Below are 25,204 nucleotides of genomic sequence, written 5' to 3'. Positions count from 1 at the left end.
GTTTGATTGTATTTGAGATAGTATCTTACTGTGTATCCTTGTCTGGCCTGGAACTCATAATGCAGACCAAGTTGGCCTCAAACTGAGAATCTCACCCATCTCTGTCTCCTGAGTACTGAGTGCTGTGCATGTGGCAGCACACCAGTTCCTGTCCACTGCACGGCGTTCAGGGCCCAGTGATGTCTCACTGCAAACCCGAGACAGGAAGTGCTGTCCTGTCCTGTTCCTCATAGCATTGAAGCACTTTTAGGCACATCCAAAGAACCAGCTCACTTTTTTTTTTTTTTTGGCTTTTCAAGACAGGTTTTTCTCTGTGTAGACCAGGCTGGCCTCAAACTCAGCTTTTACCTGCTTCTGCCTTCTGATTGCTGGGATTAAAGGCATTTCCCACCACTGCCCAGCAAGCTCACTATCTTGAAGTTTGTAAAACTAGAGGGCTAGTGTAAAATGAGGATACTTCATCATTCCCCAGGTAAAGCTTACTGTACACTGGGCACACTTTATCTTTGCTTCTAGGCTACTTAAATATGTTTTAATCATAAACATTTGAAAAGAGGAACTTGAACCTAGACTGTTCCCTTGCCATTTGATGTCCTTGTACTCGGGGGAGCCCAGGAACCTCAGCTGGGATGAGTGCTGTTGGTAAAGGGGCTTCACCGAAGGCACTGGGAAGCTGGTGGGAGATAGATTGGATCTCTTTTGTTTTGCAGGTACTAGATGAATTCTCCAAGCAGGTCGATAGAATAGACTGGCCAGTAGGGTCCCCTGCCACAATCCAGTACACAGCCTTGGATGGTCACCTTAGTAGATACCAGGTGAGTTAAAAACAATGTTCTCTAGAGACTGGCCCAGAAGCTATGTGATCTGGAAAAGGTCAATAACCATGGTACCTCAAGGCTGATGCACAGGCGAATCATCTGTTTGAAAAACACAGAGAAATATTTTTAAGACAGATAACTCTAGGTTTTGAGCTCTCTGTTCTGTGCCTTTTTATTGTGAGAATTGGTAGTTTCCTTAGTTCAAGTTTGCTTATAGGTAACTACTTCAGTCTCAACCTTGATTTTATTTTGGCTCTTTCCTAGAACCCCCGAGAAGCTGATCCCATGAGTAAAGTACAGGCCGAACTGGATGAGACCAAAATCATTCTGGTAAGCAGGAAAGGTAGAGGGCAAACATGAGCACCAAAGCACAGCATGTGCCACTGACCAGACACAGAATCCGCTCTTACTTTAATAATAGCCACAGCATGCTTCAGGAAATGCTGGCTGCCACTCCACCAGCTTCATTACTCTCCCTGTATACCCCCTCGTAGTTCACAGTATCCTCTACTGGAGGGAACCAGGTGGGGAATCAGTGTAGTCCTAGTGATCATTCTGCCAGTGGACTGTAGCCCTAGTCTTCAGCTGACGTTGTATGCTATATGAATTGCTGAGCTGTGCACAGGAATAAAGGACAGTTTGGCTTATTCCTCAGTTGGTACCACTCACACAAATGTACAGCTGTCTGCCAGTGGCTGTCTGGGGAAGGAAACGAACCAGCCAGCCTGACTGCTCTTCAGAGGCCTCCATCTCTGTGCTCCTGTTTCCACAAGGCAGAGATTGTAGTGCTGACAGACTAAAGCTCGTCTCGGGGCGCATGCTTCCTGTCATGGTGCTGTCAGTGAGCATGTAATCTATTACATATATGATATGTGTGTGTAATTCTGAATTTCGAAGGAGTCATATTTTTAAATGACAAAAGGAAAGTTGTTGAGATTTGGTGTTATTTATTTAATCCAGAATATCTAAATATCTTTCCACCATGTCTTTAGTATAAGAAAGTAATTAATACAGTGTTGCCTTTTATAATTTTTTACTTTATGTGTAAGGGTGATTTTTGCCTGCATGTTATATATGCCAGAAGGCATTGGATCCCCTGGAACTGGTGTTAGAGATGATTATGAACTGCCATGTGGATGCTGGAATTGAACCCAGGTCTTCTGGAAAAGCAGCCAGTACAATTAACCACTAAGCCAGCCATCTCTCCAGTCCTACTAATAAAGTTTTCTGCATACTGAGCCTGAGTCTCTGAAATGTGTTGTTTGCACTTGAAGCACATATTAGACTTGTCTCATCTCAAGTGCTTGGTAGCTCTGTGGCTCCTGGGTCAGATGACAGAGCTTTCTCACTATATTTGTCTTCTGTGGATGCTCACACACAGCTGTGAACTGTATGACTCCAAACAACAGCCATGGGGTCCCTCATAGGAGGCAGGGCCTTGATGTTGAAGTCTGGGCCAGGCTGGTTCCTTCTTGGGGCCATGTGAATAATGTCTGTTCCAGGCCTTTCTCTGGTTTCTGGGAGTTGCTGGCAGTTCTCACTGTTTCTTAGTTTCTCCTGTGTTATCACATGGCTTTTCTCTGTGTCTGCATCTCTGATTTTATGAAGATGCTAGTTATGTAATTAGGGCCACTCTAATCTAACATCACTGCTTCTTAAATGGATGACACTTGAAAAGACCTTATTTCCAAGTATGGCTTCATTCAGAGGTTCTGGGTGGATGTGAATTTGGGAAAGCCATTGTCCATCCTAGTGTGGTCATAGAGTACTCAGATATGTCTTTCTTGTCACACAGAAACCTCTCTGCACATGTGCGCTTATAGTACACAAGTATAATACAAATGTGCTTTATGTGAGCTTTCCTGGAGCAGTGCTTATCTCAGCCTGTGCTGGGAAAAATACTGGGAAAGCCACCAGGTCCTGTGCTATTGACTTGACTGGAGTATCTTCCGGGACTGGTCTCAGAGCTTGTTGTGTCTGTTGGGTAGGGGCCCAGAGGAGGTACTTCTAGCCATTAACCTTCCATAAGGGCCTGTTGTCGGCAGACAGTTACTGCGCAGAGCCAAGAGTTCTCTCTCTCTCTCTCTTGCCCAGCACAACACTATGGAGTCTTTGTTAGAGCGAGGCGAGAAGCTTGATGACTTGGTATCCAAATCAGAAGTACTGGGAACACAGTCGAAAGCCTTCTATAAAACTGTGAGTAGCCCTGCCTGCCCTCCTGGGTGTCCCTCCTGCAAAGCCACTGCAGCTTGTCTCTCTGACACTCTTTATTAGGGCTGATCCTTTATTCAACCAAGATCAGATCTGGGCACCATCCTTGGGATATGGGAACTTAAAGCAAGTGCCTCAGCCCCAGTGATGAGCAACACACACTCGGGCATTCTGCTGCTTGACTAAGGCTGTGCCTTGCAGGTTTCAGAGCTACCACCCATTTCCTGTATTGGTTCCAGCTTTGGTCACCAGGGTTTTCCTGCTTCCTCCATTGGGAGAACAGTTGGGCACAAGTCCTTAAGATATCAACAGTTCCCATCTCAGAGGTGGTTCTTAGTTCTCTCATTCCTTTCCTTTCCATTGGCAGGATACCTCCTACTGACTGACTGCTTCTCTCCAGGCATTACTTAAATTTCCAGTTGTGCACATTTCTGTTGTTTTGTTCAATGTATATGGGTGTTCTGTCTCATGATTGTATGTGCACCACACATATGCCTGCTGCTCACAGAGGCTAGAGGAAGACAGAATTCCCTGAAACTGGAGTGACAGGTGGTTGTGAGCTGTGATGTGGGTGCTGGGTTTTGAACCCTGGTCCTCTGGAAGAACAGCCAGTGCTCTTAAACTGCTAAGCCTCAGCCCCAACATTGTGTTTTTGGCCTATTGTGGGACAATAGTAGAGATAGGTCTGCCTCTGTGTATTTATGTTGAGTTGCAATATTGGAGGAAGGTGACCAGGTGGGATTAGAAAGGTGGCTTTTGACCAAAAAGCAAGAGCAGGTACAAAGCAGCCCTGCAAACATGAGCAGGCACCATGCTTCTCTGGAAGACGGCCAGGGCAGTCTACAGCACTGCTGAAGTATTTAGTCCAGTTTCCATTATTTTGTCTTTTGCTTATACATGGTCTGATTGAAGGAACGATATTAATTTATTAAAAATATTAGTAGGGTGTAACAAAAATTGTTAGGAGCCCAGCCCAGCAATGGAGGCAGTCAGGTCATGTGTGCAGGTCCCTTTGAAGCCCCAAGGGCCTTCCCTTTGGTTGGTTTTACTTTCTCTGATTGCTTCATTCCCCACACCCCAGCTCCTCAGCACCCTTTGGACCTCCTGCCCTCCTTGGCACTCTTCAGCCTCTTTTTTTTTTTGTTTTTTTTTTTGTTTTGTTTTGTTTTGTTTTGTTTCTTTCAAGGCCCGGAAACAAAACTCATGCTGTGCAATCATGTGACGTAGCCCACAGAGGCAGGCGCTGGACCGTCGCGTCACATCAGCCCCTGGAGACAGCAGTGTCCTAGAAGAGGATCTGGAGCCAGGCAGACTGGCTGCTTTTATTTTGAAGTTCCCAAGAGGAATGGAGGGATGATTTAAGGGTGGGAACATTGAAGTTCGTATGTGTGGTTGTGACTTTGGGAAAGAATTTGAGGTCCTCAAAGATGTAATGTTGGGAAAATGAAACCATAAACTCTTAAGTGGCTCTTACAGGTGCTGAAGGGCTTATTCTCAGCTAATCGTGGAAGGCTCTGTGGGAGGGAATCTTTTTCCTGATCCTTGGTATGACTTAGGATTTCATTTGTGTATTAACGATATTAACTCTCCAGTGAGCGGGGTGGGGGGAGGGTCTCGGGGATAGGGCCGAGGTGGGCACAGTTTGAACACTCCAACGTTCTATTACCTTGTACTGTGGGGGCTGGGAGAAGGTCGCCATGGCCTGTAAAAGGCAGTGGTCACTGGGTCTTACATGTTTAGTTTGCCTGTTTGCTAGGACTGTCATCTGACAGGGCCAGGGCCCACGCTAAGTACCTTCATCCAGTACCACAAAAATGACTTGTGGGAGGTACTTAGAATGGGTTAAGCTGGGCAGCATGTATAAGTAACAGTTTATCAGCTAGCAGACTGAGAGCAGGCTGGGGCTGTTGTGGCATTGGGAGGGTCAGCTGGGAGTGTCCATCTTTGGGGAAGAAGCAGACACAGGTGCCTTCAGCTGTCTAGTATGGAGAAACACTCACCTAGACTTCCAGTTGGACTTTGAACATCAATATCAAAGTAGTGGGTGCTGTCATCTCTCAAAGCTGGTTTTATTTGTCTCTGTGTCCACAAGGTTGTTTTGACAACTGCCTGGAGCTTGCATGTTGGGACAAGTTATTCCTGTGGGTACCAGGACAAGTGCCAGCAGCCTGAACATGTCAATGCCCACCTGTGGTCTGTCCAGTTCTGGCCTACAAGCCCCTTCCTAATCAGAGACAGCTGCAGGGTGGAGGATGTTGAGGGGTTGGTCTGAGCTGGTACCACTGCCAGCACAGCCTACATGGACTCAAAATATTTCAGATTTCACATCACCTCTTCATGTTCTGCTGTGCACAAACTATCTGAGAGACCCTGTCTGCCCAAAAGCCACTGCTGGGACGTTGGCCTCTGATTTTTGAGCTGGAGCTGTCTCACTCTGATGATCCTTACCCTGAGCCTGCTGAGCTGCCCTCAGAGTGTCTATATGGGGAGGGGGGATATCTACTGTGGCTTCCAAAAATCCCCAGTAGTTGGTGTACCTGTCTATTTCTCTGGAGCCAAAGGGCTCAGGCTCCCCCCTGGACTGGCCTGTCCATGTAATTTTCCCACTGCCACAGACCTTTCCAACCCAGGGCCCCTGGACAGCACAGATCCAGTGTGTTGCTGGCACTTGAGGTGTAATAAATGGACTGGGGTGCTGCCTCTTTCTCGTGTTGCTCTGGGGGTACTGGGGAGGAGTAGAGGTGGGCGGAAGTAGAAGTTTGTGGGGAAAAGGTAACCTTTGCCTACATATGGCTGCCCTACAGGGTCTCACTTGCCCCGAAGCGGATGAGTTGCCATGTGCTTCCTGTTCCCCCATTATATTCTAATGCTAAATCACTTGGCGAGAGTGTATTTTAATAATGCCTAATTTCTCTATATTCTGTTTGAAGGTTTCTGTCCAAATAAAATTGTCTTTTGAAATTCAGTACTGTCTTGTGTTTACTTTTAGCTTCAGGGAAACCTCTGCTCCCAACTCAGCCAGTGAGGGGTGGGAAGACACCAGGTACTTTGTTCCTGTGGATACTAAGATCCTGTCCTGGCTGGACCTCCAGACCTTTCTGGTAGGAATGTTATTTCCTTTTTCTTGTTAAGCAGGTGAGGAAGCTCTGGAGTAGCCTTGCCATCTCAGAACCCTGTTTTTTGCACACTGAAAAACTTGCCTGGGTGAGCTGCCTCTTAGCAGTAGAGTCCTGGAGAGGAGGCTTTGTTTTGCCCAACTTCCCATTCAGTGCAGGCTGGCTGCAAGCGACCTAGCCCTCTGCCAAGCTTGGGAAACTTAAGAGGGTTTGGGGGGGATTCCTTACTCCCGAGGGGCACGGGTAATTTGTGAGGGTCAGCATAGGACTATTCAAATCTAGAGTACGGTTTTGAGTTTGAAGTGTCCTCAGTGGCTAGCAATTAGTGGTCTGAGGCCTCTCCCTCCTCTGCCTCAGCAGGTCAGCTAGGCCTTGTAGTCTGTCTTTGGTGTCCTTGTCATCAGAGACCCCATCTGCCTGGCTGGGGCTAGCAGCCCTGGATCCAGTGTGCTACCTTTTCCTGATCTGTAGATCTGGTAGTGTTCAGAGTAACGTGAGCCTTCTTGGAGTGACAGATGCCTAAGGAGCTTTGTTCAAAGTAAGTGCTGTTCAAAAGTGATGGATGAAATGTTCCTCAAGAGTGTCTCTTGCCTAGTGCTCAGCCCAGTACCAGATGGCTAACCCTGGGTACTGCCCCGAAAACTGCTGCCTGCCTTGCCGTCCGACACTCACAGAAAGGCTTCAGGAATAATGCATGGTGGCAGCTCAGGCTCTGCAACATGTTGCCTTCCTGAGGGAGGCCCGTCCTGGAAACACTCCTCCAATTACAGCTGATAGGAAGCTGGAACCCTAGATAGAGGGCCCATTGCTGCTGCACCTGTGGGCACTGGCCTACATTGTTTTGTATTAGCTCTTGAGACTTACCTACCACCTGCTTGCCTATGTACCTGTGAGCACTCCTCTAGGTGTAGCCCACAGAGACTGTTAGGGAGAGTGAAGATGTTCAGAAACAGATGCTTGAAATGGGAGAGGCAGTTGGGGGTAGCGCTGGCCAGTTCTGGACTCCCTGGGCCTCCCTATTCATACTGGCTAGGACTGTGGGTATAGGGGCTCATCTTTGCAGACTTTTGAGCAAAGATTGAAGACAGGACAGACCTAGCAGAGATTTCTGGGAAAGATTTGCCCCATGCTTAGACTGAAAATACAAGGAAAGCCTGGGGATGAGCCTCTCAGCAGCCAGGACGAAGTTGGCCCACAGCCCCAGCACTTGGCTGTGGCCTTGGCGCTCTTGGGTCCTGGCTCTTGGAGTCCCTTTGCTCTTGGTTAAGATCCTGGACTCGAGCACTCTGACTGGACCTCTCTTCTACCTGCCATTAGATGGCGACCTAATGTAAATGCTGTCTGGTGCAGTATGCCTGCATAACCCGTGGGAACAGACTGGGGGTTACTTAGCACATGACCATGTCTAGAACAGTCAATATATCAATAGAAAGGGTGTGCAAGGGGCCCAGGAGGATGCTTGGATGTCAGACCTGGGGCTCTTCCTGGAGCAGCGGCTGCCCTTTCTGAAGGCTACCCTTCTGGTTACTAGGATGGTGGGCAAGGACAGGTTTTAAGGTAAAGAAAAAGCTATGCCCTACTGATCACCCCGAAGGGGCTTAGGACCCCATGTCCTTCCACCTTCACCATCAGGGGAGGGTCCTACGCCACCTCTGGGCTAGGGGACAAGTAGGTTTGTATTCTGTGGCCGGGAATTGGTAGGGTCCCAGCATAAAGTACTCAGCTGTACTGGAAACAATTTGTCCTTTTTTTTTTTTTTTTTTTTTATTGTTATTATTTGCAGTTTCCCGAGACAGAACAAAATAAGAATAAGTTTTGTACACCTACAAGGCTCAGAAAGAAAAGACAATGGAACTCAGCAAAAAGAGAGAAGAGAGGAGGGCCACCAGTACTGCAGGCAGTGACACGTTACAGCACTGGCCAGCGGTCGACGCCACCACCTGCGAACACCTAGCCAGGAGAGCAGGAGCGCCCTGCTCTTTAGAGGGTCATGCAAAAGAATTGTCCCCCAGAAAAAAAAATCCCCAAATTATCCCAGACAGGCAGCTTTGTAGAGATAACAAGGTGGGTGGGAGACGAAAGGAGACCCCAGAATGCCAGGGTGGCAGGCCATAGGGCCTCACACTGTCCGTGGCAAGCCCTGCCACTGTCCCATGGCCTTGGGCCACTCAAGTGGAGCCTGGCAGGTGTTTACCCTGTGTCCATGGGTAGGGGACAGCTGTCCTGGGCACAGTGTGGATGAAAGGTGGTATCCACTGAGTGTCTGGAGGTGGACAGTCCCCTTGCAGTTAGGATCCTGTGTCCCGTTCCCCACTTCATGCCCCTCCCTTGGCTTGATTTGTAGTAAAAGATAAAGAAAATCCTGGTTGAAAATGACGTGAATTTAAAGTGGGCAGCATTGGGGTGGAGGCCCATGGACCTCTGCAATCAAAGCCTCTGACCACCCCCACCCAACCCGGCTTCATATTTTCCTAGCCTGACTTTGTAACATGTCCAGCCTTGATGATTCCCTGTCACCAAGGGCCAGGGCTACCCACAATGAGTCCAGGCAGCTGGCACTAGGAGCACCACTGGGCCCTGGAAGTGGCACACTGTCCTAATGGACCCTCCCTCCACCTACTGGTATCCAGGCCCCACACCCATATATCTCTGCCCCCAGCCTGCCTTTTCTCTAAGCTGTGTCTCTGGCCTACCTGGAAGGACCTCACATAATACAGTCCTAACCAATTTTGGCCTTCCATGTGCCTCTAGCCGGCACATGCTCTGGCTTCTTCTCTAGGCCCAGGTCAGGAAAGCACTCCCATTTCATCAAACACTTGTATGACCTGCATTGCCCAGAAACCTAAAACCCCACTTCTGGCCCCTCTTTACCACATTCTGCAACATTTAAACAAGTCTTGAGCACCCAGACTCCAAGCTCAGTGGACAAATATCCTAGACGCAGCCTGGCCTGCTCCCAGCATCCATCCAGGTATCTCAGGTTCTCCGTCTTCATTAGGGTCTGCTGCCAACTTCAGAGAGGAACTGCCCAGGCCAGGGGTGGGTCACTGTTGCTCAGCTGCTGGTGGCAGGAAGGGACAAGTACCCCAAACAGGAAGGAGGCCTTCCTCTGCCCAGTCCTCTCTTCATAGCTAGATGGGTAGGCACTGCAGCGAGCGTGCCTTCTTCACCAACCCCTGCCAGGCAAGAGTCTTGGAGGCAAGATATGACCTTCCCTCTAGACTTCCCTCCCCAAGAACCGGATCTGAGAGCCCAGGATCTTTTCTGATGACCTTGAGGACAAGATTCTACACACTCCATGGGGGCAAAGGTAGGTCCTTGGCTAGAGGAGCACCCTCCCAGCCCTTCACGGGATGAGGGACGGGTGGGGAAAAGCAGGAACAGCAGCAACTCTCAGGCACAACTAGCAGGAAAGGAGGCAGCCCCCAGCCCTTCCCAAGACACCTGACACCACAACAGCCAGGTTAGCACATGGGGCCCATGCATGGAAGGAAGGATGCAGACGCCCAAGGTGTGGGGTGAATGCGGTACCTACAGACTAACACGGTCGGCACGGGCACATTCACGCCCTGAGGGTCCCCAAAGCCAGGAGCGCAACAGACACATGTGGAGCTTAGGTGGGGGGTGGCCCCACAAATGCCAGATTTTTTACAGCTTTTTCCTTTCTTTAGGTTTGTTTGTTTGTTTTCCATTTCATCCGATGCCAATATTTTGTTTGTTTTGTTTGCGTGTGGTTGTCGTTGTCATCATCTTATTTTTAAAAACAAATCACATCTGGTCTTGTTTTTTTTCTGCAGACACAGGCACCAGGGGAGGGGACGAGGCAGACACAAACATGCGACAGGCAGGCCGTGCGCCCGAGGGCGGCTGGGCTCCAAACACCAACTCTGTCCGGTGAAACCAGGCGCAGCTCTGAAACGGGGCAGGTCGCCTTCCTCAGCACAACATACCACCCTAACCACCCAAGCCTTTGCTATTTGGAAAAGGTTCTGGTAGGAATCCAGTAAGTTAATGTCCTCTCTGGAAGGAGCCTGCCAGGAGAGGCAGTTGCTACCCCCACCCATTTCCTAGGCTGCCTTTGCCATGGGTTAATGGTTATAAGTCAACTTCAGGACCCACCCTGACCCGCCAAGCTCTGGCTTGTGCAGCCCTTCTGGCCTCATCAGCTCACCCATCGGGGTACCCCACACAGCGCTGGGCCACACTCCAGGTACTCACCTCACTGCAGTGGGGCCACTGGAGCGCCCGAGCAGTGGAAGTGTACATTCTGCCACTTGCCGTCGCGGCGATGCCACACACGGGTCTCTTCGGACTGGCTGGTCCGGGGTCTGCCCTGGCCATCAATGTACTGTGTGAGGCGGATGTAGGCGATGCAGGCAGCATCCTCCCCAATGACGTGCACGTGCGGGTTCAGGATAGTCGTGTGGATCGGCTTGCTGTTCTTGGCCAACACTGTGGACAAGCAGGTCTTTTGAACTGACAGCACCAAGTACAGAGACCTCCCACCCCTCCCACCTTGAGTCCCCTTCATGGGGGCTGCCACAGGAAGGATGGGTACCACTGACTGAGGGGTTAAGGGACCCTCCTGATGGTGTCTCCCCCTCATGCCCCTCTCCCCCAGCCTCTTCACTCACGGTTCTCGAAGTAGAATCTGTGGAAATCCATCCCTTCGACCAGGTTGCCCAGAGCTTCAGGCTCAAATGAGGTCAGGCCTGGGTCACAGATTTTCCTGGGGGCCAAACCCAAGTGAGGAGGGGCCCCATCCTCCATCCTCGCCCTCCATAACCCCCCACCCCAACCCCCCCGGAGACTCACGCATAGGCCTCAAAGTCGCCATTGTTGACGGCCTCAATGAGCTGCTCTGTGGTCTTGATGATTTCCTGCTTCCGGGCTGCAGGGAGAAAACAGGGATGACCACCTGGCACTAGCCAGTCACAGCTGTGGACATCCCCACCTCCAGCAGAGCCCAGATAAGGGGCCTTGGAAGATCAGGAGCTACAGATGGTGTACATACAGCTGCTCCCACCCTGGCTCAGGTTTGTCCTCTCTAGAAAGGACGTCCAGGCTCTGGCACCTGTACCCACATTGTCTTGATCATACTGGGCCCTCCTGTGCCTCCAATGGCTTCCTCATTTCTACATGCAATAGCCGTTTATCACATAAAATGTTCATAAGATGCAAATACCCTATCCCGATTAGAAAATGTCAAAAAAAACTACAGATGGGGGAAAAGCCTGCCCATAATCCATCTCTACTGCCGGACTTTCATTCAGCCTCGCCCCTGCCCTGTTCTTCTGCTTTAGCTTTTAACAGTGCCTTGTTCAGTTAATGCACCCTCCCCCCGCCCCCAACAGCTCTCAGGGGAGAGCCATCACCAGTAGGCATGGTCAGAGGCTTCAGGGTTTTTGGATATGAGCACCAGTGGCAGTCAGTGTAGCTTATGAGCAAAGGACAAGATGGCCTGAGACTCTTCAGGAAGATCAAGTTGTCTGCTCACTCTCTGCGGTTTCCCAGCCTAGCCCTGGGCTATGTGCTGCCCACGCAAAACCCACTCTGAATGCCTGCATCCCTCGGGTTCACTGCTTCTCCTGAGCACTCGCTCTTGGCTTTGAGATGAACTTTTTGTTTTAATCATGAAGAATTTAAAACACGAAGACACAGAGACTAACTCCGTGGCAGGGCTTCTAAGACCAGTGGGTGTGTGGGTGCCCACCCCATCAGGTGCCCTGAAGGAGGACTGGATCCACAACAAAAGTTGCCTGGTTCACCGGGAGCCCACGGATGCCGTGCATGTGCCTGCACAAGGGTATCTGCACCTCCTAATGAATATATGAGCTGTGATCACTCTGGTGTCTGAGTCACTGACAGCAGATATTGCTGGGTGTCACCTGTGGGGACTCAGGTACACTTAAGTAAGAGCACATGTATATGGAATCCACAGCACAATGTGTTTGTGCGCATGCGGTTCTCGAGTGTGAATATCTGTGCGCGTATGAGAAGGCACACACAAGTGTCAATGTGAGTATCATGGAGGTGTGTGCGCATATGTGTGCATACACATTTGTGTGTGAGATGCATGTAAGTGTCTTTGTGCTGTGTATATGCATGCTGTGTGAGCACCCATGGGGTTCCGCTGTCTTGGAAAAACCCCTTCTCCTAACCCAGGTCCCCTTCTGCTATCTTGTGTCAGTTCCTTCCCTATTCTTAAGTCTAAATCATGTTACCATTTCAACTCAGGGTAAGGTCATCACCGTGGCCCACCCTGGGATGCTAGTTCTAGGTAGTGAGCTATGAGCTCCAGCAGGCCCTGTGTTTCCTGTGCTAGCCACCCAGCCATGTACACTCTGGGAGAGTACCAAGGCTCTGTCCCAAACTGGCAACAGCTCTTCCTGTCTTTACGTTTGGATCCCAGGCGGCGTCTGGCACTTCAGTTCCCAAGGCAGTACCTGCACTTGCTTCCTGGTGTCCATCATCCCTGGCACCCTCACCTCGTCACACTTGTTCTTTCAGGAACTGTCTCGGGCTTCTGGTTTCTATTCTTGCAGGCAGCTTCTTCCCCAGGTCCAAGGGAAGTGCCCTCTGCACCCCACACTTCCCAAGTACCTCTGGGGTGGGGCCTGTTAATCTCATCTTAATAGACTCAGCTGCCCCATTCCTCCACAGGAGTCCCTCAGCACACAGCAAAAGTGGTTGGAAGTAAGTTAACAGCACCGTCTGGATTCAAGCATGCTATGATTCCACCTTTCACTGTGGTAAGTGGACTAATTTTCTGTTTAAAGAAGTTAGGTTGTTTTCAAACAAATAGTAGTTAAAAGTGGGGGTCAATGTTAAATAAAATTTATTTAACATTAAATAAATGTTAAGTATCTATGACCACAGCACCAGTCAGAGGTGGGAACTGCATTGGAGTTTGAGAACAGCGTTCTTATGAGAGCCACCAGCCCATTTGTCGGCTAGGGACACTGAGGCTGTCTATGAGTGGGAGGTGGATATCTCCTGACCTGCAGAATGGCTGCTGCCCAGACCCCAGTGGAAATCAAACATGAAGGAGGGGTCAAGAGTCCCTGCACACAGGGACAGCTCTTGTGGAAAAGCTGGGGACCAAGGACAAGCTGCCCCTATACCCTGCAAGTCCAAGAAGAAACCAAAGAGGTGGGGAGGGTTTTGGCTGGGGTGGGAAATTTACTTAGACCACAGATCTCCTGTGGGAAGCCAAGCAGGCTAAAGAGGCTGAGAGTATCTGGGTGGGACCAGAGGTTTTGTGTCCCTCCCACTGGCCTAAAGCCCCCAACATCACAGCTGTCTGGCAGGGCAGCTGACTAAGGGATCAGCCAGGATCAGCTTGAATCCTGTGTAATCCCTGATTAGGAAGTGAGGCCTGGGGCGTAGAGAGCATAGGGTGGGGAGGGGCTTGAGCCTAAAGAAACCTATAACCTAGTTGATGGGTTGTAACCATCCCCCAAAAAGAGGACCCAATAACCATCTGACATCACCCACATTTCCCTACATTTTACTCAAAGTCTTTTCTTTCCTTTGGCCCAGCCCCTCACAGGATGGCAAGATGCCACCATCTAGTCATTCTTGAAGCCCCCTCTTGCAGGACCCCTTTCCCTAGTCAAGCCCAGCACAGACCCTACCAGGGCAGATCAGTATCATAGCCTCCAAAGTAATGTGGTCACTTGCTGTGCCCCACAGACCCAGTCTAGGACCCGACCTAGGAGCAGCCACCTGATCACTGCACAGACCCCTAGGGTAGATCATGTTCCCCGACAAAAACAGTGTGACCCTTGAGATCAGATGAGAGAGCATGCAGACAGGACAGGTGCTGTCCAGAAGCTGTCTTGCACCCACCAGCGGTGAGCCTCCCATCCCTGCTTTGTAAATACTGACTGCTATATAACCCCCTGTCACCGTCCCCTTTCCCCAGCACCAGAAACAACCTGGCTGGCTCTTCACACCTCAACTCTGATCCCCTCCGCCTCCATGGAATGCTCTAGGGGATTCATGACCTCCAGAGTCTGCCCCTTACACAGCATGAATCTGTCATTCCCCACTGCCACTAAAGCCTGCAAACTGTGGATGTTCACCCTTGTGGGCCACTGTGACCTCCTCTCTGCTCTGGCTACCTGCAGCACTCCCCCACCCCAGCCTAATAGACGGAGGTGATAGGGGTGGGTCACCCCAAGCCCACCTCTCACAGCTACTCACCCAGCCACTGCCCTGCCATGCTGAGGCCCTGGCCCAGCCTCTTCTCTGAAGGCATCTCAGCACCACCCCCAGCCCCGTGTCTCCCCGGAGGCGGGGGAAGCGGTGGCTGCAGCCCTGGATGTCATCCATCCCTGTAAGTGATACTGGCGGACAGTCGGCAGACAGGCTGAAGAGCCACCTGCCTGTGCTGCTCTCCCTAACTCGGGCCTTAGCCCGGGCTGCCCCGCCCCCCGAGTCCAGCCTGGCAGCCAGCATACCAGAATTCTCAGAAGTTTCTTTTCCTGTCCCCTTGTCCAGGAAGGTATACTCTCAGTCTTTCTCAAGGGTTCCTCATGCACTGACGGGCACCTGCTCACCACTCTGTCCTGTCAGAATGTGGTGGTTGGCCACATGGTAGCTTGGGCCCCAGTGACCTGTTTGGAGGTTTCCCATGTACCGAGCTCCCTCACAGACACATATTTCTTGACCATAAGGTGCATTTACTGAAGCCCACTGCTTTCTTCTCGTATTCTGACATGATTCCCTGACAGATGCCATGACCCCCTATGTCTCCACAAGCTAGTTATTCCCAGAGTCAGGCTGACCAGTCACCACGATGGGGGCTTGCTCCTCCATGGAGCTGCCAAGGCCACTTAAAATGCTACTTACATGGGGTGGGCAAGGGGCCAGGGAGAGTCGGAGATGGGCAGGGTGGGGGGCCCACTGGTGGGAGGCCCTCAGCTTCTGGGGTCCCTGAGCCCCGCCTCACTGAGTTGAGGATGTCAGAGATCCTGGGGGCTGGGGCAGAACAGACAGACATGAATACAGGTGGGAGGGACATGCAGGGAGGAGACCTTCCGACTGAGAGCCAAGCTGGGTGTTAGAGCATCAGGAGACACAGGGACATGGGGGAGGGGAGAGGTCAGATGGGGTGTGGGGACATAAATGTTGGGGGTGGAGGCACCAGGAACGCAGATGCTCTTGTCTGTTCTAGTATGCTGAGCTGGAAGCTGCCAAAGGTACAGGATGCCCTCCAAGGAGAGGTAACCTGGCCTCAAAGAAGCCAGAGGCTATCTGCTGCAAATGCCTGACCTTTGACAGGTAGGTGAGGATGAGAGGGAGGAGGGATGTTCAGATGGGGGTACTGTTTTGGCTTGTGTGGGCAGCCCAGGCCAGTGGAAGGCCTTTCGCTTCTCCTGAACATCTCTTAACTATATGACCCCGGTTGGGGTTCCCATTCTGGCACCTTCTTTGTGCTCCCCTGCCTAGAACAGTGAGGTGAATGGTGTTCAGGGATAGGGGACATCAAGAGCCAAGGGCTGCTCTGGGGTACTGTGACCAGGGCAGGGTAGTGTGTGAGTGACTGGTAAGGCTAGAAAATTCTTGGCACAGATGGGCTAAGGGCTCCACCCTATTACCCAGTGGTGGGCCTGAGATGAAGTGAGGTGAGCGGCGTGCAGGAAAGGCGTAGGGGTCTGAGATGAGTCAGAGGCACAGAGCCCAAAAGGAGCAGCCAGGGAGCTGCCCAGCCGTGTTAGCGAGTATGCCTGGAATAAGGCCACCCGTCAGGCATCCTGGTCCGGGGGAGCTTGGCCGTGCATGGCAGGTGCAGCAAGCTGAGCGCTGGCCATTCTCAGGGAGCCCTTCATAGCAGGAGCAGCAAGTCTGGGGCTACTACTTACACGGGGTGGGCAGGGGGCCTAGGAGACCCGGAGACAAGCAGGGTGGGGGCCCCACTGATATGGGTCCCTCGGCTTCTGGGTTTCCACAGCCCCTTCTCACTGAGTTCAGGATGTCAGAGATCCTGGGGGCTGGGGTGGAACAGACAGACGTGAACACAAGGCAGACAAACATACAAGGAGACAACAGAATCGACAGGACGGGGGAGGAGGGGTCCCTGCTCTTACCAAAGGGAATCTGGGACCCAGCTTCCTATTTGGTGCCAGACTCAGCAGCAAGAAGCCTCCAGGGATAGAGGGAGGTTTGAGTGAGCCCTGGAGGCCTAGAAGTCATAGCCAAATCCTTCAGGGACTGTCTAGTGGCCCTGAGCAAAAAAGTAGGCGGGGACAGCATCCCCACAGAGCGATAGAGGCTGCTGTCTGGACAAAGGCAACCATGGGAAGCCCCAGTCTGGGGGCTGTGTGAGGACAGAGCTGGGGCCAACAGTCCAGGCCTGTCCAATCCTTCGCTCTTGAATGGCCCCTCAGAGAATTGCCAGGCCCTTCCAAGTTATCCCCACAGCAGCGGGGCCCAGGCTACTTACACGGGGCTGGAAGGGGGCTAATGGGAGCTGGAGATGGGCAAGACAGGGGGCCCTCAGCTTCTGGGGCTCCTGAGCCCCTCCTCACCAAGCTCAGGACATCAGGGACCCTGGGGACTGAGGCAGAACAGAAGCAAGCAGTAGATGGTAGACACTCAAGACAGAAGGTGGCAGAAAGAGCCAAGAGGCACAAGGCAGTGGAAAAGGTTACAGGTGTAGAATCCCAGGCCACTGCTGGGGACCTAGGGGACAGAGGTGAGGTGGTCACTCTTGGGGGCTCCCCAAGGTAGGTGTTAGGAGGGTTCATTTTGGGGGCCTGTACCAGGCCCTGCAGACATTAGGCTAGGGTTTTAGAGTGCTCCTTACTGAGCTGCCCTGGTACATGGCTGAGGTAAGAGTGCCCCTGCCCTTCATTCCCAAGGTTTCCCCCGCCTTGGCTCCTGCTTTTACTCCCAGCCTTATCTGCTGCTTCTGTCCCCTTGCAAGCCTGAGGCCCAGCGACTTCCCTCATAGCTCAGTGTTCACTCACTGGCCAGCTCAAGGCCAGAGTCTTTGACAGGGAGCTATGGGCAGTGTCCATGGTGCTGACTCCGGGGCCTGCTTTAGCTTGCAGGGCAGTATACTCTCCTAAGTTCAAGGACCAGCGTCCTGTGCTAATTACCACTTTGGAGTGTGGAGGTATCTTAGAGACAGCATTGTAGCTGGGGAAGAGCTGGTTCTAGGGGCCATTCTAGGGGAAGCTTAGGGCTCCAGGGACAGCTTGAAGCTGTCAGCCCTCATACCAGAGAGGCAGAGAAAGTGGGAGAGGCTAGGAGGCCCCACTCACTGATAGCAAGCTGTCATCTATGAACACACTCATCACTGGCAGGGCTCAGGGTGTGGTACCGAAGTCCACCTTAGGAGGGAGCTCCTGAGTCACCAAGGGAAACAACATCGGTCAGCCATCTGGCCACTCAAGCTGGACAGAACCAAAGCTTAGGAACTTTAAGAGAAGAACGGCATCCTGATCTAACTTCACCCAGTACTTCATACCCTGTGAGAACCCAGTCCCTGGCTCCCAGAATAGAGAACAGTGACTCTTTCCATGTGCACTACACCTGAGATACCCCAGCCATGATGGCCTGAACATTCTTTGACTCACACCAGACAGGCCCTGACATCAGGCCCTGGAGTGCTGGAGCACTAGCCTGCACAGCAGGCCCAGAGATGCTGCAGAAGACCCACCCACTACCAACATGCCCAGGCAAGGCCTCTTTGAAGGTACCTTTGGCATCTTCATCCTCTATGGTTGTGTTGGTGCTGTCGGAAGATTCCTGAGGAGACAGAGGAGACAGGGTCAAGATGGACCAAGGACAGGTAGGACACCTCCAACGGTGAAGCCGGCCTGGGTTCCAGGTGGGACCAAAGCCTGGCTACTCCTGAGGATTTTAGGAGACAGACCCTCCCAGAAGGAAATCCTCGGGGGGCAAAAAACTGGGGAAAACGCTCTAACTGTGTATGTCCTCAGGAGGGCTCCCATCCCTGCAAGCCACCATGTCTCCAACAGCAAGAGCCTCAATATCACCTTCCTTCAGAGACTCAGAGACACAGAGCCAGCTATGAGAGAGCAGGCCTTGGAAATCCCAAGATGGAAAACAAGGGACTTGACTAACTTTTAGTGATGGAAGGCCCTGAAACTTGGAAGTGGGCAGACATGGTTAGCAGCTTTTAGGTGAGGGATTCCTTCCCCCAGAAGAGATGATACCTCAGATGCCACTGCCCCTCCTAGGCCTGGAACTTCAGCAAGGCCCAGCCTCTACCACTTTCAAGTGGTAGAGGAGCCCGATGCCAGCATGTCCCCAGAACATCAAAGAAACCTCACGGGTCCTTGGTATGGACAGACTGAATTTGGCTCTAGGCCAACACTGAGGGCCTTCAGATGCAAGGTCAGGCCTTACCCTGTTCCAAAAGGTTGACTAGTAGTTCCTCAGAGGGGGGTATTACCTCACCTGACATGAGGGACCCAAGGGTACCAGCCACTGAGGTAGGAGGAAATCAGACATTTGGTGTTCAGCACTGTGGGCATATATAGCTGCCCTTGGTCCCTGGCATAGAGGCTAGAACCAGGTGCAGGTTCTAGCCAAAGGAAGTTGGGGTACCACCACATCACCTTGTCAGATCTAGGGTACCACCACATCACCTTGTCAGATCATTAGGGAGCCAGGCCCGGGTACAAGTCTGACCTACCAGCCCAGCACACTTGCTGTATTGCAAACGGTTCCAACACTTGCCTGTCTCTCCCACCTCACAGCACGCCAGCCCCTCCCAGCCCCAGGTGATGATGCCAATGTGATGAGGGAGCAGATGGCAGAGCAGAGAGGAGCAGGAAGCACTGGGGCCACACCAGAGGGGTGGAGGTAGAGGACAGTCTGGGAGCAGAGGCTCCTGGGAAGCAGGCCGGCCCCAACATCTGCAGCAGAAGGCCCCCCATGAAGCCTGCTGTGAGCTCCCTTCGAGGGAGTCATTGTGTCCTGCCATGGCCTCGGGCAGGTAGGCTCATGGGCTCTGCCCTACCTTTGGGGTCACTACACATCTGCTCTCTATCATAGGCACAAAAGCTTCTCCCAGGTCACCGTCCACACCCTCCTCCTGGGCCCATACCTCCTGCCCAAGGAAAGGGTGAGGAGTGAGGCGTGGCAGTACCTTAATCCCGTCCACTGGGTTATGGATAACGGTGGTTTGAGGCTCCTATAGAGGGCGGCAGACAGAGGAAGGAAAGAGAGAGGGAGAGTGAGAAAGAAGGAAGCAGAGGGAGGGGAGCCAGGGAGCCAGAGGAGTGGGCAGCCACCAGGGTCTGCCAGAGAGAGTGTAGAGGAGAGGGACAGGGATGGAGGCAGGAGGCGGTCAGCAAGATGGCCTGGTAGGGATGGAGGCAGCGGGTGGTCAGCGATGGCCCTGGGTGAGTGTAGAGTAGGCCCCAGAGATGGAGCAGGCAGATCTGCCCAGGCCAGAGGCCAGGAAATATGGAGCTCACAGGGCCTGAGAGAAACTGTAGGTGTGTGTGGGTTCTGCTTCTAGTTCTCCCCACCTCCTGCCCCAGCATGGGAGTGGGCACAGGATTGGAGATGTTGTGGGGGTTGGGGTGGCATATGGGATGGTCTGGGTCAAGGTGGGGCTGGCTGTGAGGCCGGTGTGAGCCACCCCGGGCACCAGGTGAGCTGACACCCGGCACCCTCCCGCCATAACCCTACTGCTCTGAGCAGCTCTCCAACTCTAGCCAGGATGGATCTCTTCGGTGCTCCCCGATTTGGCAAAGGTTTTCTACGGGGAACACCTGCATAAGGCCTGCGGGGGATACCAAGTATGCTACCAGCAACCTCCTAAGACCCACGATTCAGAAGGCTGATGCCTGAGACTACAACTCCACATCTCTGGGAAGACCAGCTGTGAGGTTCACCTGTACAAAAGTCACTCAGGGCAAGGAGGCCAGAGATGGCCCGGTACCTTCTCAAGGAACAAGGAAGATTATAGTAGGGGTATCACAGGCACCCTTAGCCCTCCTCAGCAGGGGTTCCCCAAGCTTCCCTCTCTGTAATCCACAGACTAACATGGTATATGGCTCTGACAAAAGTAGTCACAGGTGGGCAAGCCCACTGTTCCTTCAACCACACACCTCCCCGTTACACCACCATGGCCTCGATGTTCCCCAGTAAACTCAGGATGTACTACTCTAGGGTACAATATGTGAAGAGCCCAGCCTGGGCCCCGCTAAGCTGGGTTGGCCAGCTGTACAAGGTGAAGTCCTTGCAGAGGAGAGGACTCCACAGCAGACTTCTGGCCTCCCTCAGTGGCATCCAGACTGCTTCTCACCAGAGCTTCTTATGGTAAGGTGATCCAGACATCATCAAACTGAGAAGTCATCTCTCTCTCCAGCATCTGGGCTCCTGGGGCTCCCAGGGAAGGGCTCACCAAGCAGTTTTACATCTGACTGATCTGGGGTACCCTGACAGTGACCTCTCCTCTTGGCATTCAAACCCCCTAGTTCCATTCTGTCTCCATGTGGGACTGGTTTTGTCAGAGATGGGCAGAGTCTCACCAGACCCTGCCTTGCAGGGCCGCTCTGACAGTGAGATGAGGCAGGGGCAGGGCTCAGTACCAGGGCAGCAGGAGGGAGGGATCCTTTGGGGCTGGTGATGGCCGAGCTGTTTTTGGTGCTGTTGGTCTGAGGCTGTGGAGAGAGCAATAAAGAGTTGTTAGGGAAGAAAGGATACCCTCCCTGCTCAAGCATCTGTGGGGCTGTGGTGAAGCTAGAACCTTGGGGTCAGCGGCAGAGCTGCAGGTTCTAGTCTCCTCCCCTGTATCCCACAAAGGGCTTGGTTGATGCCTCACCTTGACTCCATCTGCTTTCTTGTTGAGTAAACTCTTGGCTGCTGCATTGGGAAGGAAGGAGGGATCATGAGTTCTTAGGGCCAAAGGTCACTGTTGTTCCCACCCCTCCACCACCCCTTCCCTTTCTTCACGAGTAAAGTCCCCTGGGACCTGAGGTCCAATAACCTGAGGCCACAGGCAGGTATGGCCTTGGCACCTGGCCTGGCCCTTGCAGCAGCAGAACCTCCAGGGTTGCTGAGCCACGCTACCCCGGGAGCCTCATCCAGGACCACCCTGCCTCCAGCATCTTTAGTGGTTCAGGAGTTCCCTGCAAGGCACTTAGGAGCCTCCTTGTTCTGTGCCTATGACTCCTGAAAGGCAGGCAGGGTGATCTCCCCGCTTCCCCCATTTCCCAGGGATGGTGCCAGGTCAGGATGCAAAGGGAAAGACATGCTCAACCTGGCCCTGCCCCCTGCACTCCTGTGTTCCTGATAGGATGGTGAGCCAAAGCTGGCTGTCACACCAAAGAGCTTGACCCAGTCCCCACCCCTCCACCTTCTAATGGCCAACAACCTTCTGCACCAGGGCTACACCGCTTGGCCTCCCTGTCCTCCCCTTGAATGGCCCCAGCAGCCCTTGCCATGAGACTACTTCTTGGTGGCCGTGACAGGGGCCAACACCAACCTCTTTGCCCACGATCCCTGGCAGACACCTGGGCCCTGAAAATGGAACCCTTGGTTCCAACACTCCCCTTGGAGATCAGGACGGTCCTGCCTTTGCCCCGCCCTTCATCCTCAGAACTTGCTCCCGCTAGAGCAGAACTTAGAGTTTTAATTACAGAATTAAAACAATAAAAAATAGAGAGCGAGAGAGAAAGTCAGCTTACCTTACAGAAAAGGAAAGGTGAGGAGAGGAGGGAGTGAGGAAGGAAGTGAGGAAGAGAGAGAAAACAAGATTTGTGTTGGTTCAGAAAGGCCCCATACAGGGCAGCAAAGCCAGCCTTCTCCCCAAGAAGAGCCAAGTGGCCATTTGGCCAATAGCAGGTTAGAGGCAGTCACAGCTGGCATAGCACAGGGAGCATGGTACACAGTCCCTTGTCCCCAAAGCCCTTACCCACATGTCCCATACAGCTAGACACTGGCTGACCACACTTGACCTCAGGCTCTCTTGCCTACTAGCAGGGAACCTACAGCAGGCATGGGGACTTGGGGAAAGCCTATTTAGTCCTGGGGCTGTAACACAGTCAAATGTGATCTTGTCAGGGTAGCAATACCACTGCTGTGATTAGAAATGCAAACTTGTAGGTCATATTCTTCTTGAGTAAGAGCTCTGAAGGGTTCTGTGTGCCCACAACTCTGAGGGCGTTTTTTTTTTTTTTTTTTTTTTTTTTTGAGAGCCCAGACCTGGGTCCCACTGCTGCCTGCTGACTACCTCCCTCCCTAGCCAGATGATACAGTTTGAGCCCCCTATCACCACCAGGCTCTGTATGCTCGGGCATCGGGACATGGCGACCTGAAGCCACATACCACCTTGGAAGCTGCAGGGTTTTTGGAGTACTGCTGTGGTGGGCACTGGTTCCTGACAGCCTTCCCCCATCATGATTTTGGTGCTTGTCTCAAAAATTCTATCACAAGCAGGTCTCTTGGAGTGAAGCTGCCCTTCTCATGTCATCTGCAGGTTCCTAGACCCTCAATCCCAGGGTAGCCCCAAGGGGTGCTCGTAGGGCTACAGGTGTTGACTCCCCATTTCTCTACAGAGTGCACTTTGAAATGCCTCTGACACGTGGTTAGACCCACCCTAGAGTTGCCTGGCATAGCCCTCTCCCTTGTCCATGGCTCGCTCTTCTCCATCCTCCCACATGGCTCACACCTGCACTGCACCAGCAGCATGGCTTTCCTTGGCATGGGCACTTGGCATGAGCCCGATACCTGCTTGCTACTGACACCTGGGCCTGACAAAGCTCGGCGATGGGTCCCTCCCTGAAGCCCAGGAAAGTAGGACTGTCCTATCTTGAGGATACTTGTTATGGCTTTCTGGGCAGCAGGGGAAGAAGAACATTTCTAGAAGGTGGCAATTTCAACAAATCCAACAGGCCATTTGCAGAAGGCAGGTTTGATCCTACCCCAGCAAACCATACAGCCAACCCAGCATGCTCCCTGTTGGATTCTGCATTGGAACCTAGTGAAGGCCAATATTGGTCTGAGCTTCAGTAGTAGTGTTTCGGTATCCCTCAGACATCCTTGCAGGGTTAGGCCTGCTGAGATCCCAGGACTGCCTTTGATTTTAAAAGGGTTCCATTTAAGTCAAGTCTATCAAAACCACAGTTCCAAGCTGCGCTACTGGAGAGGGTATCTGTGGGAAGAGGACAGGGTTTATTTGGGGTGAATATGCTACTACCAAGCATGCTGCAGCACACTTGACTCAGGCCTAGAAAACCCAGGCAAACATCAGTGTCCTCATTTCTGTTCCTCTCACTGGTAGCTCACGTGTGCACTAGACACGGCACATGGGTGCATGGCCCAGCCTCCTTGATTGCATGGGCTCAGGTCATATGCTTCCTGAAGGCTGTCTTTCTCCAGCTCTCATATTGGCCCTGGATTAACTACAGTTCCCTGCAGCCAGGAACCTGTGTACTCCACCCACACAGGAGGAGGCACTTCTGCGAGTCTCAAGTCAAAAGGGATTTAGAAGGTGCAGCCGGAGCCAAGAGTGGACTAAACAGCCATGAGATTCCAGATACCTAGAGTTGGGGCTCTTCAGACCTGTGCCCCCAACTCAGGAGGGCGTTTTCCATTTCCAGGCCTCAGGCCAAGCAATTACCTCCACCCCACAGCCAGCCTGACAGCCACAAGGCACCTTATTGCATATCTGCTCAATGGGGGAGGGGTGGTGAAAGCGAAAGTGCAACGCGCTTTACAGCATGGGTCTTCCTGCTGTCAGGGTGCTCTACCACACTGGAGTGCGGACAGCATCACGGAGAAGGAAGACTCCCCCCCCCCCGCCCCCAACATGTGCCCTTAGGGTGTAGTTGGCTGGGCCAATCTAGGAGAAGACGGGACCTTCTGCTCTGCCTTGCCCTCTGTCTAGTCACTATGGACAGCCATGCTGAGCTCTGTTGACATGCACTGACCTCCCTCCAGGACAGAGTGACCCTCAGCACCTGGGGCAGAGCCACAACATGCAGGCAGCCTCATGCAAGGTTGCCCTCGCTCACTTGCAGGCAGGCGAGCATTGCAGCGGAAGTTTTGGGTGGAGCATGGCTCAGAGGTGACCTGTCTCACACCACTGTCCCCTGGCAATAGGGCCGCCCTGGCAGCCATTATCTTTATCTTTTTTAAAAAAATAAACCTAGCCCCTCATGGGCTTCAAAAGGCTATGTAATATGGACACTGGGCCCCTGTGGGCAGAACAGGCCTAGGGAGACCTACGCATCCCCCAGGAGAAGGATCCTCTAGCCGGCAGAGCATTGCTGAGGCCCTGGTGGTTTTGTGCAGGCAGTGGAAAGGGCTGGACTGCATCAGGCTGAGAAACCCGTGCTCCACCCTCAGCTGACATTCAAGGCTATAGGAGAAACTGAAGCTTGGCTTGAGCTCTGTGCCCAATGGCTGCCCCAAACTAGTGCTACCTAGCACTCAGTTTGGATGGCGGCTATAGAGCCCATGGTGAGGGCTCTGGGTCCCTTAGCCCTCAGAGGGTCCCACACCATCAAAGGAATAGATTGACAGATGCTATCTCCTCCCCCAGAGAGTTTGGGACCAAGTAAGAGGGGTCTTCAGAAAGAACCTTTCAGTTTCAGACACTGATAGCACCCCACTTTCACTCTGGGGAACTCTTTAGCACAGACCACCAGACCCTTGGGCCCTACAGCTCCTTGGGACAACATCTCTATACCCCAAACCCTGATCCAAGGGCTTCCCTTCCAGGACTGAGACCCTCCAGCAACAAGCTTAGTGGCTTCCTGTGAGATCAGGGTCATTCTAAATTGGGTATCCAGACTTCCAGAGGCCAGGACCTAGGGTCTTAAGCAAACGCGTCTGGGGTGTGATGTGACCTCTCTCTTACAGACGATGAGACAAGAGTGAAGGGCAGCCTTATTGCCCAGGGTGGGGCTTCTGCTGGGATGTGACAGGAGCAGAGCTCCCAGGCGCCTGCCAGCCTCTGGGGAGGCTCTGGGGGCCTGGCCAGTGGCCGCGTGCAGCAGGGGGGCTGCATGCCAACAGGAGGGATGGGCAGGAGCGGGTGGACACTGGGCAAGACACATCTAC

General features: G+C 52.6%; 2 protein-coding genes and 1 long non-coding RNA gene across 28 annotated transcripts in view; 2 read left to right on the top strand and 1 right to left on the bottom strand.

Moving 5' to 3' along the window:
- Nucleotides 1-5,994, top strand: part of Ykt6 (YKT6 vesicular SNARE protein) — a 39,063-nt gene extending 33,069 nt beyond the window's left edge. For all 6 annotated transcript variants that reach the window (XM_076938175.1, XM_076938174.1, XM_076938173.1 and 3 more), the window contains 4 exons: nucleotides 711-815; nucleotides 1,083-1,148; nucleotides 2,913-3,014; nucleotides 4,216-5,994. In XM_076938175.1, the coding sequence (XP_076794290.1) occupies nucleotides 711-815; nucleotides 1,083-1,148; nucleotides 2,913-3,014; nucleotides 4,216-4,251 (309 nt within the window). In that variant the 3' untranslated portion in view covers nucleotides 4,252-5,994. The remainder of the gene's footprint in view (nucleotides 1-710; nucleotides 816-1,082; nucleotides 1,149-2,912; nucleotides 3,015-4,215) is intronic.
- A 3,822-nt stretch (nucleotides 5,995-9,816) lies between these two features.
- Camk2b (calcium/calmodulin dependent protein kinase II beta) overlaps nucleotides 9,817-25,204 on the bottom strand; it is an 87,935-nt gene continuing 72,547 nt past the window's right edge. For 2 of the 17 annotated variants that reach the window (XM_034509286.2, XM_034509283.2), the window contains 11 exons: nucleotides 20,961-20,998; nucleotides 20,728-20,799; nucleotides 19,275-19,319; nucleotides 17,857-17,905; nucleotides 16,596-16,709; nucleotides 16,015-16,143; nucleotides 15,002-15,130; nucleotides 10,961-11,036; nucleotides 10,780-10,874; nucleotides 10,364-10,597; nucleotides 9,817-10,057 (listed from right to left, as the gene is read on the bottom strand). In XM_034509286.2, coding sequence (XP_034365177.1) covers nucleotides 10,365-10,597; nucleotides 10,780-10,874; nucleotides 10,961-11,036; nucleotides 15,002-15,130; nucleotides 16,015-16,143; nucleotides 16,596-16,709; nucleotides 17,857-17,905; nucleotides 19,275-19,319; nucleotides 20,728-20,799; nucleotides 20,961-20,998 — 980 coding nt within the window. In that variant the 3' untranslated portion in view covers nucleotides 9,817-10,057; nucleotide 10,364. Of the gene's footprint in view, nucleotides 10,058-10,363; nucleotides 10,598-10,779; nucleotides 10,875-10,960; nucleotides 11,037-15,001; nucleotides 15,131-16,014; nucleotides 16,144-16,595; nucleotides 16,710-17,856; nucleotides 17,906-19,274; nucleotides 19,320-20,727; nucleotides 20,800-20,960; nucleotides 21,002-25,204 lie in introns of all 17 variants that reach the window. The other 15 variants (XM_034509288.2, XM_034509284.2, XM_034509294.2 and 12 more) reach the window with 12 other exon arrangements.
- On the top strand, nucleotides 12,613-25,197 carry LOC117713015 (uncharacterized). 5 transcript variants are annotated; one of them, XR_013111767.1, is made up of 5 exons: nucleotides 12,613-12,897; nucleotides 15,327-15,433; nucleotides 17,739-18,303; nucleotides 18,883-20,455; nucleotides 22,334-25,197. It is a non-coding gene; the product is annotated as an uncharacterized LOC117713015 (long non-coding RNA). The 5 variants fall into 5 exon arrangements; XR_013111768.1 differs by having other exon boundaries at nucleotides 12,615-12,897; nucleotides 17,743-17,948; XR_013111765.1 differs by having other exon boundaries at nucleotides 12,616-12,897; nucleotides 17,739-17,948; nucleotides 23,519-25,197.

Source organism: Arvicanthis niloticus, chromosome 7 (assembly GCF_011762505.2).
Source record: "Arvicanthis niloticus isolate mArvNil1 chromosome 7, mArvNil1.pat.X, whole genome shotgun sequence".
Classification (NCBI taxonomy): Eukaryota; Metazoa; Chordata; class Mammalia; order Rodentia; family Muridae; genus Arvicanthis; species Arvicanthis niloticus.
The sequence above is the reverse complement of the archived record's forward strand: the minus strand, read 5'-3'. Positions and strand labels throughout refer to the sequence as shown.